We start from the raw sequence: 14,881 nt of genomic DNA, 5'->3' as shown, positions 1-14,881 counted from the left end.
TTTTTTGGCTGGGGTCCATTTTGGGAAGTATTAAGACACTACAATAGGGGGAAAGGTGATTTTCCTTTAAGTTATGGAATGCAGCTAAAAACAGTACATTCCATTACTGAGAATCCAAAATAGCTGTTAATAAAAAGCTGGGTTTCTAAAGCCAACTTTGGTTTCTCTATGCATCTTAATTTAAAGTTAAAAGGCAAGTAATTTTCTCTTCACCAAAAACAGTTCAGTCATATGGTACCTGTATTCTCTAACAACGTCTTTGGTGTGTTGGGTCTGTTAATGATTTCTACAAGCTGGTGCAACACCATAGGAATATAAGGCTGCATCTCTATACCTAGATCATCCCCAAAAGAGAAAAACAAAAGAAAAATTTCAATGTTAAAATACCAACTTTGTTCCCTTTTTCAACTGTGACATAAACTATTATTAATATGTAAGACTAATTTAAATTAAAAAACAAAACATGAAAAAAGCAATTACAAAAATTTAAGGCATCTAAAAATTTTTACTTTTAAAGAAAAAGAAAAAAATCTTACCCATTTGAATGGAGATTTCTCCAATTGCCCATGTGGCATTATTGCAGACTGAAATGAACTCTGGATTTAGGTTGGTTCCCAATATTGGCATGAAATCAGCTGGAAAAAAAATTTTTTTTAATGTATACTTAACAGTAGTGTATTATGCTTTAAAGAAAACCTACTAGGTAGAAACTGAAATAAAGACAAGAAATAGCAATATTTTAAAGGTGTTGGTAAATATTTATCTTAAGAAACTGAAAAAAGCAATATCAGAACTTTCATATGAAGTAGATCAGGAAACATAAGATTTGGAATATATCAGGTTTCACTAAAAAGAGTTGGCATAGTACCCTTGTCACAAGACTAAGAAAACTCGGAAGGGAAGGGAAGCATGATACATTAGAACTTTTTTCAAAGCTAGTTTATGCACAATTGGTGATTTTGGTTTTTAATATATTTTATTGATTTTTTACAGAGAGGAAGGGAGAGAGATAGAGAGCTAGAAACGTCGATGAGAGAGAAACATCGACCAGCTGCCTCTTGCACACCCCCCACCGGGGATGTGCGCGCAACCAATGTACATGCTCTTGGCCGGAATCGAACCCGGGACCTTTCAGTCCGCAGACCGACGCTCTACCACTGAGCCAATCCGGCTTTGGCGGTGATTTTGGTTTTTAAAATAACTTTTACCCTGTGCTCAGATTGTGGTCTCTCAATATCATTTTGCACTTAAAAGGAATGAAGGTCTCGGAGAAATGTTTCACTGCAGGTTAAGGGCAAGAAATATACCAAACAAACCTGTACTATAGTTTATTATACCACAAAGAACGTAGGAGCCAACTTAAGCTACCAATGCTTGCAGGTAGGACAATTTGGGTACACTCAAAAAACAAACACAAACAAAACTCTGAAACGTCATAGATGCCTGTGGAGGATGCTGGGAATCAATGCATCATTTTGAAAACTAGCAAATAGAGAATCAAGCAATGATTCTGCCTCTCATATAGAATATGTACTTCAGGGAAATAATTCATGGATATAGAAAATGTCTCTGCATATGTATTCTCACTATTAAATGAAGAATTACAATATAATTTTTAAAAATCAGTGGGTTTAAAACCAGGGTTTCTCAATTTTAACAACACTGATCATTTGGGCCAGATATTCTGTTGTGTGTGGGTCTGTCGCATGCCTTGTAGGACTTTGGGCAACATCCTTTGCCCTCTTTGCCCTATATACCAGCGACACACCACCATGGTTAAACAAAATGTTCTGTAGGAGCCTTAGCCTGTGGAATGAAGGGTTCTAGATTAGATTCTGGACAAGGGCACATGCCCGAGTTGCAGGTTCAATCCCTAGTAGGGGGCATGCAGGAGGCAGCAAATCAATGATTCTCTCTCATCATTGATGTTTCTCTCCCTTTCCCACCTTCTCTGAAATCAATAAAAAAATATTTTTACAAAAAAAAAAAAAAAGTTCTGTAGGAGGGGGGCAGCATACAGAATTGCCCTGGCGGAGAATCAGTAATCTAGAAAATAATAATCATTATTGGTAACATAAAGAGAGAACTATACACTGTGTACCCCCTAAAGAAGGAACATATGATCTGTAAAAGTCTTACAAAGAAACGAAATCCTTTCATACAAGTTAAACTCATAAAAATTAAGTTAGATGGTTAATATTTGTAAGAATAAGCTTCACACAAAACAAGAATTCAATACACTTTCATTTAGTTAGGCTTAAACTTTATGATTTTAAAAAGTGTATCTTAATTAATGCTATTACTCAAAGTCCAAAATACAGTTATTTTTCATAAAGGTACAACTAGGAATTGGGTGAAGAAATTTCCAGTCTATAAGAATTAAGTCCTGGAAATGTAATGTATGACATGGTAACTACAGTGAACAATTCTGTAGTGTATATTTTAAAGTTGCTAAGAGAGCAGATTTTAAAAGTTCTTATCACAAGGAAAAACAATCTTTTTTAACTATGCAAGGTGATGAATTTTAACTAAACTTGTTGTAGTAATCATTTTGTAATATACACATAAGTTGTACAACATATCAAATCATACTGTATACCCTAAACTTATAGAATGTTATGTATCAACTTACCTAAAAAAAAAAAAAAAAAAAAAACTGGAAAAGAAAAATCCCAAAGCACAACTATATGACATGAGAAAGCCTTTTAGGTCAAAGTTTGAAACCAAGGTTTATTAAAATCATGCATAAGCAACTACCATCCAAAAGGATGGGATATAGAAATGAAGGGGAAAAAAAAAAAAAAAAAAAAAAAAGTAACCAAAATCCCATTTAACTCATGGATTTGACAGCAATTCAGGTTACATTATTCAATAAATCCCTTGTTATCTTCACAGAAGACTAAGACAAATGCTATGGTATTAAAACAGAAGCAAATCATTACTTATTTCTTAAGTAAATTGCTTGAAAAGTATCCTATGGTATCTGAAGAAGTATGTTGCTTTATCATGAGAAAACCTAATAACAGGGAATTCCTGTCTTTCCTGCTTCAATCAGAGAAGCTTTAACCAGTCAAATGTATATTTATAAATATTGGGACTCCATGAAATTACATTTTAATAAAAAACATAGCTGATGTTAAAATCACATCAGAGCAGAAGAAAATATTCCTACCTATACAAGGCTTAACATGCTGAAAGCAAGCTTTTGTCAGATCACCTAACAGGGCGAAGGAACTCTGTCGAACTTCTGGCATTTTATCCTGTAAGAAATAAGCAGAAATTAACCCAAATGTGATACAGAGAACCAGGTTTCAATTCATTTCAATTTAACAGGTCTCACCTGCATGCACTGATACATTAGTGTTAGAATGTTACTTCGGGCCACTAGCTGCTCAATGTTGCCTCCAAGTCCTTCAGCCAGGCCACTGAGTAAATCAAGAGCCACTATCATAAAATCTTTATCTGGAGCCTCATATTGATCTGGTTGAGCATTGTTCAACTGAAATTAGACACAATTTTTGAAAACTTAGTTTGAATCAATTATTAAAAAATTTCATTTGTATACATTATGCCTATCCTTAGAAAAATATTTATGATGCCCCCCCCCCCCAAAAGATACATATATTTTTTTTTTTAATACCATGGCTTGTGCAAGAGTCTTCTGTACTAGGTTTACACAACGCTGATACACAGGTTCACAGTATGGAAGGAAGCCAGACTGCAGGGCTGTGGCAACTGAAGATAGGCACTAGAAAGAATAAAGTGTGAGTGTAAAATTTATGGGTACAGTTAACATTATGATAAATACTTGAAAATCTATCAATTCAGATCCAGGTTATTTATGAGCTTGCTCTACTAGTCTTTTCAAACCTTTTACCTGGATGCCATTCATTTTTGTTAAGTTTGCCAGCTGGAGATTTCCTCAGAAAAAAAAAAGAAAAAAAAGAAAGTAAAAAAAGTTCCTAGCCCTGGCCTTTGTGGCTCAGTTGGTTGGGTGTTGTCCTGTGCAGCTTTGATTCTGGTCAGGGCACATGTGGGCATGCAGGAGGCAGCAGATCAATGTTACACTCTCACATAAATGTTTCTCTCTCCCCCTTGCTCTCTCTCAAAATCAATTATAAAATAAAGTTTCTATAATGAATGTCATCTGTCAAGAACAGATTAAGTTTATGTATTCCTGTTTTCTCTCTCTCAAATATTAGAGATATATTTACTTATCCTCCCATTCTTGTCAATGATGTAGGTGGACTTTACTGGGCACATTCTGAGCCCCTGCTTGAAAATAAAAATATATATTTATTTAGCCATAATAACTCTTCTTGTGTTGCTGGACCCAGAATTAGTTCTTGCTCTTGGTCCCAGAAGTTTATACTTCTTGGCTAGGGACATTCCATGGAAGAAGTGTGACCCATGAAATGATAGAGGGAACAAGAATGACAATGATATTGGCTCTACCAATATCAAGTCATTTAGGTTTAAAGTTACCACATTTGATAGTGTGTAGAGTTATTTAAATATATAAAATTTCTTTTTAATTAAAAAGTATTTAGTATACATAGAATAAAACTTCAAACTAGACAGAAAGGGTAGAAAGTAAAGTCTCTATTAGCATCAAGTCCCAATGCTATGTCATATATACATGTCATATATACATATATATGCATCTAATATAATGGATATGTATAAAAAAATAAACTTTTTTGAACTCTGCAGGGTTTAGGGGCACCAACCTCAACTTTTGACTCCCTCCTTAAGTTGTCCTTTGGTATCCTCAGGATATTGGTTCCAGGATACCCCCTTGGACACCAAAATCCCATATAAAACAAGTTAGATCAATGCATCTAGTCAGCCCTCCACATCCACAGACTACCAAAAGGGGATAAAAAACAGTACAAGCTTTTATGGGGAAAAATATGCATATAACCAGACCTGTGCAGTTCAAACAGGCATTACTCAAGTATCATCTGTGTATTAATTATGGTATAGCTATATATCTATATCAAGAAATGATTAGATAGATGTATATGATATGGGAGATCTCCATGAAAATTTATTATTAATTAAGAAGAGCAGGTTACAGCCCTAGCCGGCATGGCTCAATGGTTAGAGCATCACCTGGAAACCAAAAGGTTGTGGGCTTGATTCCCAGTTAAGGGCACATACCTGGGTTGCAGGTTTGATTCCTAGCCCTAATTGGGGCACTTACAGGAGGCAACCAATCAATGTCACATTGATATTTCTCTCTCCCTTTCCTTCCCTTCTACTCTCTGAAAATGAATGGAAAAAAATATCAGGTAAGAATTATCAACAAAAGAGTAGGTTAGAAAACATATAATTTAACAATATTTCTTAATATAGTAGCACCATAATTAAAGTAATGAAAAGTTACATATTTATTCAGCATTTTAACAGAAATAGTTCAGAATGTAAATTTTTTAAACACCATTACCATATATACCTATTTAGATTTGGACATTTAAAAAAAATAAAAATAAAACACAGATTAACTAAATGTTACCAGTTTAGCGTACCTCAAGTAAAGGGAAGAGATCTTTATCTTCATCCTTTAACATGTTCCATTTCTGGATCAGTGGAGGCATTAGCATCTGAATATATTCCTATTTACAATAATGAAAAACACAAAAAGCTCCAGTGTCATAAGTTAACAAGTCCATTTTGAGTCTATGAAAATTAAAATCCATTTAGAGTAATTGTGTAAAATAATTACAGAATGTATTTTAAGACTCTGCACCTTTAAAATTTTTATTTCTTGCCTATCTTTTTAATTTATGACTTTGTTCTAGTTTTAAGTCACCTTTTATCCTTTTTAAAACAAAATATATACAAATATACCATACATAAAAATTACTTGGTTACAATCGGAAAGGATTCATGTAAGTTTTACTCTTTAGTGACTGAATTTTTTAATTCTGGCACTTGTGACATGTAATATGGCTCTAGTTGTACAGTATGTTAGAAATGAAGTTTACCTTATTGGGGCATTTGCAGAAAAAGATTCATAAGCATTTAAGTAACTTTACTTAAACTGAAGAATCCATAAAACCAAGTAAATAATGTAGCAATAATATAAACAAGGGGCCCAGATTCTAAAGGTTCTGATCTAAAGACATTCAGAAAAACACCCCTTCAAACAGAATAAAACCAACCAATATCAAAGTAAACCCACAAACCAAGTGTCTTGCATCAGGTTTTAAGTATAATTATAAACACAATTTCTTAAGAATTGGCACACAGCAATCATAAACAAAATCTATTCCTCAGCAGGGACTTTTGAGCTGTATTAAAATCCTAATACTACAAATCCAATTCCACACTCTTCTTCTACTCTGAACACTACTAGAGACAGTTTGGCTCCTTAGCCATATTTCTTCTATATCAATCACTATTTAGCATTTTTAACCTATCACCCCAATCTCTAATTGCTTCATCTAGTGTATTCCCCATACTTGTAAGTTCTGATGAGAAAACAAAAATGTCTAGACATGATACTCTAAAGCAGTGAGTGGTTCTCAACCTTTCTAATGCCGAGACCCTATTATACAGTTCCTCATGTTATGGTGACCCCAACCATAAAATTATTTTTGTTGCTACTTCACAACTCTAATTTCGCTGTTATGAATAGTAATGTAAATATCTGTGTTTTCCGATGGTCTTAGGTTACCCTGCTGGCAGTCACGACCCACAGGTTGAGAACCGCTGCTGTAGAGCCTAAGACCATCGGAAAACACAGATATTTACATTACAATTCATAACAGTAGCAAAATTAGAGTTGTGAAGTAGCAACAAAAATAATTTTATGGTTTGGGGTCACCATAACATGAGGAACTGTATGAAAGGGTCACGGCATTAGAAAGGTTGAGAACCACTGCTCAAAGCTATAGTGTTTATGAAGTGGTAGATACAATAATACCTTAAATTTTACAGGATATAAAACCTTTATCTCTTTTCCTTTAGTCAGTCTACAAAGTATTTTGCATTCATATGAAATGCTGCTATAATTTCCAAACCAAGCACATATTTATTTTCATAATAGTTAACCACAGACACTTACTGGTTTGTTTAGATGATGTCCTACTGAATCTGCTAATGTTCCTATGGCATCATAAAGAATGAGCAAGTTCTTATGCTGGTATTTGCTAAATGCGAAGACCAAGGTATCAAGTATATAAGCAAGGTAAGGAACAAGTTCTGTGCAAGCCTCCTCTTCTAGGGTAGCAAAGGCACTGTAATTAGAGAGAAAGAGAATATTAGTGTTGGGAAAAGGAATAATTTAACAGCTACTCAAGTAGGTACACTAAGTAACAGATGACAGGTTGCTGTGGGACTGTCTGTGGAGTTATGGTAGTTGACCTAAAGACTAATGTGAATCTGCTCTAATTTTGCTATTGCTTCAAGAATACAATCCTTGCCGAAACCGGTTTGGCTCAGTGGTAGAGCATCGGTCTGTGGACTGAAAGGTCACAGGTTTGATTCCGGTCAAGGGCATGTACATTGGTTGCGGGCACATCCCCTGTAGGGGGTGTGCAGGAGGCAGCTGGTCGATGTCTCTCTCTCATCGACGTTTCTAGCTCTCTGTCTCTCTCCCTTCCTCCTCTCTGTAAAATATCAATTAAAAAAAAAAAAAGTTAAAAAAAAAATACAATCCTTGCCAGCACCATTCCAGATACCCATGGGAATTAGGCTGTAAGACAATTCTGTTGTCATAGCCAGTGAGGGGGAAAAAATTTAAGAAACAGGAAAGGCTAATGTCTAGGCAGTCACATTTGTATTTACAAAATCGTAAGATGTAAGCTACAGATAATAAAAACCGCATCAATAGTTTAATACCAACATTTCATACAAGGTTGAAAATTAGTTTCTCATTGACATACCCACTCCTTTCCCACACAATGGACATTTTGTTATGAATCTGTCCTACCTGCAGGCAGCTTCTTGTACTCTCTTGTTGCTATCCAGGATACGCTTTAACAATTCTGTCATTAATGGCTTCAGGTACGTGTCTGGGGGCTGGCTGACTACCCAATGTGCATAGCGGCTCAGAGTCCAGCACGTTATGGAACGTACAAGAGCCTTTTTATCAGAGAGGCACTGAATGAGGTGAGGAATGAGCTCAGGCAAGTATGGAATCATGCCTTGCATACAACCTAGAAAAAAAAACCACCAAAACTTTCAGAAAATGCTAAAATGTGGTTAAAAAGCCATTTCGATAAATATTAAACTGACACACGCATCCATGAGAAATATTCCGATCACCTCCATTGTAATAAATATTCTGTAATATCTATACGAAAATTATTAAATACTGAAATGAGACCTATCTGCTCTTAAGTATCTTCCAACAGGGTAAAGAAAGCTTATTTTACTCCTGATGCACAAATTACGACTTTTAGAACTGCCTTTAAAATACTTCAATTTCTTCTAAATAGATTTTTACAACTAAGGACAAAATAATAACCCTTTAGAGAATGATGACACTCTTGACTTACAATCTTTTTTACACTTATTTATGGAACAAAGTTGTTTTTCTAGCAATGGGAAGGCTTCTGACATCAGAGTCCTTGTCCTCTCATTCTATTTCCTTTATAATAACAAAAGCATTTGCAAAATATTTGGCTGGGGTTAGAAGGAAGCCGATGGCTATTTAGTTAATAATTGTTAACCAGTCCAAAGTAAACACTTTCTAAGATGGCTTTTGGATTCAAATATTATATTCAAGGTAAATGTGGATCATAGTATTCTCTACCCCACATCAGGAAAACAAGAGCAACGCATATAAATTTGAGTCAATAAATAGTCTTTGCTTAAAGAGTAACAATTCCTTAAAGTAGCCAAGTGCACTGGTGCTTGATATTTCAAATGTGACTTAAGACTTACCTTCAGCAATTGCTCCTAAAACCAAGATGCCTGATTCTTTAACAACCCATTCATGATGAAAAAGTAATTCTTTCAAAAGGGGCAAAATATGTGGCAAAAGCTCATCACGATACACATTTGCAAGAACATCTAGGGCAGCAGCAGAACATTTCCCTGAGGAAATATTTAATTAAAAAATGTTACATTAATCTCTATTATTGTTTAGTCATACATATGTAAAATGAGTATTTGTTGCTATACACTTTACAAAGTTTCAAAGAATTTAGTTAAATTGGAGGCAGACTGTCACATGAAAAAATTCTTTAACAAGAATATGTTTTTTTATGACCAAGAATCAGCAAACTAACTATAAATTGGAACAAACTAACTATAACTATAAGTTGCCCACATGATACATCAAGTATGCTAGAAAACATTCTTTACAATTAAGAAAAAAACATTGACTATCAGAGTATATAATAACACAGATTTAATTTAACACAATAATTTAGAAAAGAAAAATATAATTGAGCATCCAAATTTTCCCCAATGTGAACTAGGCAAAATAAGTGGTTAGTTACAAAGTATTAGACAATAGTAATAACCACTTTTTTAAAAAGCTGTTACATTGACAAGAAGCAATAACTTACTCATCAATAAGGGTCTTAAGTTATACTGTATGATAGAACCATACAAATGATTGTGCTGCCATAAAACAGGTGAAATCTAAAAGTATAGAATGTTATATGACGCTAGAGGCCTGGTACATGACATTAGTGCAGTCGGAAGGTCCCTCAGCCTGGCCCGTGCCCCTTTGCAGTCCGGGAGTCCTCGGGGATGGTCGACAGTAGGGTACCCTTGTGCTGCCGCGGAGGTGGGAGAGGCTCCCACCACCGCTCCTGTGCTCACCAGCCGTGGGAGCCTGGCTTCTGGCTGAGCAATGCTCCCCAGTGGGAGCACAATGACTACCAGGGGGTGGCTCCTGCGTTGACCACCTGTCCCCTGGTGGTCAATGTGCACTATAGCAACTGGTTGTTCTGCCATTGGGTAGATTTGCATATTAGCCTGTTATTATATAGGATGATACTAGTGGCCTGGTGCATGGATTCATGCACATCAAAAGGAAATTAGAAGGTGGCCAGCAGGGTGGTACTGGGCAAAATGAGCCGGACATGCCCTGAAGCCAACTTTCTGTGGTCCCTCTTGGGCCGGCTGCAAGGCTGCAACTGGGTTGGCACTGTAGCTCAAAAGGCGTCTGCAGCCCGCTCTGTGGATAAAGTGTTGGCCTGCAGACTGAAAGGTCCCAGGTTTGATTCTGGTCAAGGGCATGTACCTTGGTTGCAGGCACATCCCCGGTAGGGGGTGTGCAGGAGGCAGCTGATTGATGTTTCTCTCTCATCGATGTTTCTAACTCTTTATCCCTCTCCCTCCCTCTCTGTAAAAAATCAATAAAATATTATATATTAAAAAACCAAAAGGTGTCTGCAGAGTGAGTGAGGTCCCTCAGCCTCACCTGAGGGGATCTGACTGAAACTGGCTCACTGACATCTCACAAAGGGTCCCGGAGTGTGAGAGGGCACTCTGCAAAGCTGCTGTCATACAGGGTGTGGAATGTAAATGCAAGTGTGCAGTAAACCAGATCCGGGGCCAATAGTGCTCCAATAACAACATAACCCAAGGCTGAAGGTGGAATTGCGCAGCCCTGTGAGGAATTGGGCTCCTTCCTCTCTGGTTTCACGGTGCGTCAACCGAAAACTGCCGCTAAGTCAATGCAGCTTGCGTTGAGCATTTGCACCCTGGGGATCAGTGTGTGTCATAGCGACCAGTCGGACAGTAGGAGGGACACTTAGCATATTAGGCTTTATATAATATATATAGATATGGAAAAGAACCAGCAGAGTACACATAATCTAATTTCACTTTTGTAAAGTCAGCCTTTTCTCCAAAAAGAGATATATGTTTTTCTGTGCATAGAAAAACTTCTGGAAGAACATAGAGATGGTGAGATGTAAACAGGAAGTTTCCCCCCATTAAATATACATTATTACTTTTGAAGAGTTAACTATATTATAATGTTAATCCACCATGCCCTCAACATAAAAGCAAGGATACAGTGGGAGTTAACTTGTGAAAGTATGAGTTTTAGATTCTAATACTAGATATGTCATCAGTACTATGTTGCCCATGAACAAGTTTGTTGATACTGCAAGGGTTCAGGAAGCCCCAGTTGGGGATGCCATTAATGCCAGGGGCTTTTGTTCCAGCATTAAGAAGGGTTCAGCAATCTGGAGAAAGGCTGTGTGTAGATTAAGTAGGAGTCCAGAGATGAAAGATAATTTTGAAAGGCATTGAGGGTCAGAGGAGCCTAGCTGAAGGAGGTAAGTTCTTGTCTCAGGACCCTTTGCTTTTTATTAATACAAATTGTCCTAAGGCAAGGTGGAGATACACTTCAAAGAGTAGGGTATCTGTCTACACTGCACATGTGTCAAACACAAGGCCCGCGGGCCAAATCCAGCCTGCCAGGCCTTGCAATGTGGCCCGCACCGCGCTGTCATCACTGCACTCCGCTGTCAGTTTATGACATTGTCAGTTTATGACTGTTCAGTAAACCATTCGGCCCGCGATTTAGGCTGGATTTTAGATTTTGGCCCCTTCTCTGATTGAGTTCGACACCCCTAGTCTACAGAGTCCACTGTCAGAATGGGGAATAGTCTACAGCTGTTCAGGTATTTGGCCAACAGGAGGCAGTAACACGTAGATTAAGATGCCCTGAACTGTCTGGCAGCAAACAATCATCCTATTCAGGTTTGGGGAAATGCCGTTAGCCATTCCAACAGCTGACTGCATACGTGACTCAGCCCTTGTTGAGTCCCCAAGTTCCACCAATCTTTTGATGAAACTAGCAATTATGACATGCTGGAACTGGCTACCGGTACAAGTTTCTCTCTTTGCAGTTTCCTTACCAACGGAAGGCTGCCAGAAAGATTAAATGTGATATGAACGCCAAGTCCTTGGCCTAGTGCTAGGTACGTTAGGCATTCTAGGAAACTAAATGGGCAACAGAAGAATTAGCATTATTTAACCAAATAAATTACACAGTCCAGGCCAATGATTCATGTCCTTAACCACTTCATAGATACTAGAAATCTAAACACTCTGAATTATAGTAGCGGTTCTCACCTGGGGCAGTTTTATTTCCCAGAGGAAATATGGCAATGCCTGGAAACATTTGTTGATTATTACATTGTGTGTGTGTGTGTGTGCGCGTGCTGCTGGCATCTACTGAGTAGAGGTCAGGGATGCTGGTAAACATCATACAATGTGCAGAAAGCCCCCACAACGAAGTCACATGACCCAAAATGCCATTAGTGCTGAGGTTGAGTAATCCTGAACTAAAGCAGTGTAGTTTTAAAAACCAGTAAGTAAGCAAGCAAGCAAGCAAAACACAAGGTATCTAGGTTCCTCCCAACAGTTTTTAATTAGAGTATGGTCTAGAATGCCCACAAATAATGTGGATTTGCAGCAAAGGATGTAAAGGAACAGAGATTTAAAAAGATATTTTGTACATTTGACCGTGACAAAGCAATTTATATTTTAGAATTATCCACAATAATCAGCCAATTCTCATGCAAATTAGTATAAACAATAAACAAAGTTTATGGCCAAAGTTTATGGTTCCTATTTAAAAAAAATATATATATTAGATAGGCAACCATTGATTGGATGCCTCCTGCACAACCCACACTGGGGATCGAACCCACAACTCAGGCATGGCCCTGACTGGGTATTGAACCATGAACTCCTGATTCATAGATTGATGCTCAACCACTGAGCCTTATTTTATAATGACCATGAACTCCTGATTCACAGATTGATGCTCAACCACTGAGCCTTATTTTATAATATCAAACAAGTTGAGAAATGATAGTTTGAATTATATTTAACGAATAAATAAATATAACAAGTCCATCAGAAAAATGCAAACCAAAACCATATCTACTTCACAGATACTAGGACAGCTATGAAAAAAAGTTAATTGTTGGCAAGCAAGAAACTACAATTTTAAGACACTGATGGTGGGGAAGTTAGTGGTGAAGCCACTTTGGAAAACAGCCTCGTAGCTTCTCAAAAGGTTAAGCAACTAACAAATGACCAATAATCCCACTTCTGCGTATATATCTAAGAGAACTGAAAACATATGTCTACACATATACTTTACAGAAGCGTTCACAGCATCACTACAACAGCCAAAAGGGGGAAACAACTAAATGTCTATCAACTGAGAAATGGATAAATAAGATGTAATATATCCATATAATGAGTTATTTTTCTGCATGCCACAACATGGATGAATCATAAACCACACATATTGTGTGGTTCCATTTATAGAAAATGTCAAGAAGAGGCAATTCCTATATACAGAATATAGACTAGTAGTTGCTTAGGGCTGAGTGACTTGGAGAAAATGGAAATGACTGCTAATGAGAATGGGGTTTTTTTCTGGAGTGATGAAAATGTCCTAAAATTTATTGTGGTGATGGTTGCACAAGTCCGAATACATTAAAAACTGAATTGCACTGTTTAATGGGTGAATTGCATGGTATGTAAATTATTCCTCAATAAAGTTGTTACCCAAGCAGGCAACTGTGCTTTTCCCTCTCCGACTTACTTAGATTCCAGTCAGAAATTGTATCATCATCATCAATTTCATCATCATCATCATCTTCCTCTTCAATGCCATCTTCATCATGCTGCTGGGCCACTGTCCTTGATCGATGAAAACGTGGCCTTATATCCTGTTCACTGTCAGGAATCGTTTCATCTTCCTCAACATCACCCTGTGTATATATTTTATTGATTTTGTACAGAGAGGAAGGGAGAGAGAGAGTTAGAAACATCGATGAGAGAGAGTCATTGATCAGCTGCCTCTTGCACACCACCTACTGGGGATATGCCCGCAACTAAGGTACATACCCTTGACCGGAATCGAACCCGGGACCTTTCAGTCCCCAAGCTGACGCTCTATCCATTGAGCCAAACCGGTTTTGGCTGTTTTTTTTTTTTTTTTTTTTTAAAGGGAAAATTTTGGTGATAATCATCATCCTATATAAAAAAGAGGTAATATGCAAATTGACCTACATACCCTCACAAGATGGCTGCCTACAACCAGTGTGGCAGTGGAGGGTTAGTGAGGGACAACCAAATGACCAAACATGCAGGCTGTGTGGAGCGACCAGGCCAGCAGGGGGATGATGACAGTGAGGGGCAATCAGGCCAGTGGGGGGTGGGGAAAGGAGGAGGAGGCACAGGGGGGAGGCGCAGGTAAGGGGTACCAGGCAGGTGAGCAAATAGGAGCCAGCGGTCCAGGATTGTGAGAGGGATGTCCGACTGCTGGGGCTCGGGCCTAAACTGGCAGTCAGATATCCCATGAGGTCTCAGATTGGAGAGGATGCAGGCTGGGCTGAAGGGACCCCTTCTTTCTCTCTGTGCACGAATTTCGTGCACTGGGCATCTAGTAGATTAATAATATGCACATGAGTGAAAGAACCAGAATACCCAGAGATGGGTCATGCATAGGATTCTGAAGTGCACCTCTTCCTTGTGAAGGGAGAAATAGACTACTACATAACACTTGTTAGGTATCAGGTACTTTCATTTTTTTTTTAAAATATATTTTTCATTGATTTTTTACAGAGAGGAAGGGTGAGAGACAAAGAGCCAGAAACGTCGATGAGAGAGAAACATCGACCAGCTGCCTCCTACACATCCCCTATCGGGATGTGCCCGTAGCCAACGTACATGCCCTTGACCGGAATCGAACCAGGGACCTTTCAGTCCGCAGACCGACACTCTACCACTGAGCCAAACCGGTTTCGGCGTTATCAGGTACTTTCAACCACATTATATTGCCTCCCATCAGGCTGGTATACTCTAGAGTACCTGAATCCCATACAGATAATATTTAAGGCATTTTTATGCTTCTATCTTTGAACTCTGTAGCATAATA

General features: G+C 37.8%; 1 protein-coding gene across 2 annotated transcripts in view; it reads right to left on the bottom strand.

Annotated features, from left to right (window-relative positions):
* Nucleotides 1-14,881, bottom strand: part of TNPO1 (transportin 1) — an 84,908-nt gene that overhangs the window by 14,652 nt on the left and 55,375 nt on the right. For both annotated transcript variants that reach the window (XM_084880892.1, XM_084880893.1), the window contains exons 11-20: nucleotides 13,544-13,712; nucleotides 8,896-9,048; nucleotides 7,940-8,165; nucleotides 7,073-7,244; nucleotides 5,532-5,618; nucleotides 3,641-3,748; nucleotides 3,341-3,499; nucleotides 3,173-3,260; nucleotides 537-635; nucleotides 239-334 (exon numbers count right to left, since the gene is read on the bottom strand). In XM_084880892.1, the coding sequence (XP_084737018.1) occupies nucleotides 239-334; nucleotides 537-635; nucleotides 3,173-3,260; nucleotides 3,341-3,499; nucleotides 3,641-3,748; nucleotides 5,532-5,618; nucleotides 7,073-7,244; nucleotides 7,940-8,165; nucleotides 8,896-9,048; nucleotides 13,544-13,712 (1,357 nt within the window). The remainder of the gene's footprint in view (nucleotides 1-238; nucleotides 335-536; nucleotides 636-3,172; nucleotides 3,261-3,340; nucleotides 3,500-3,640; nucleotides 3,749-5,531; nucleotides 5,619-7,072; nucleotides 7,245-7,939; nucleotides 8,166-8,895; nucleotides 9,049-13,543; nucleotides 13,713-14,881) is intronic.

This window comes from Pipistrellus hanaki (genome assembly GCF_964339955.1).
Source record: "Pipistrellus hanaki genome assembly, chromosome: 4".
Classification (NCBI taxonomy): Eukaryota; Metazoa; Chordata; class Mammalia; order Chiroptera; family Vespertilionidae; genus Pipistrellus; species Pipistrellus hanaki.
Note: the sequence above shows the minus strand (reverse complement) of the source record. Positions and strands in the feature narration are given on the sequence as shown.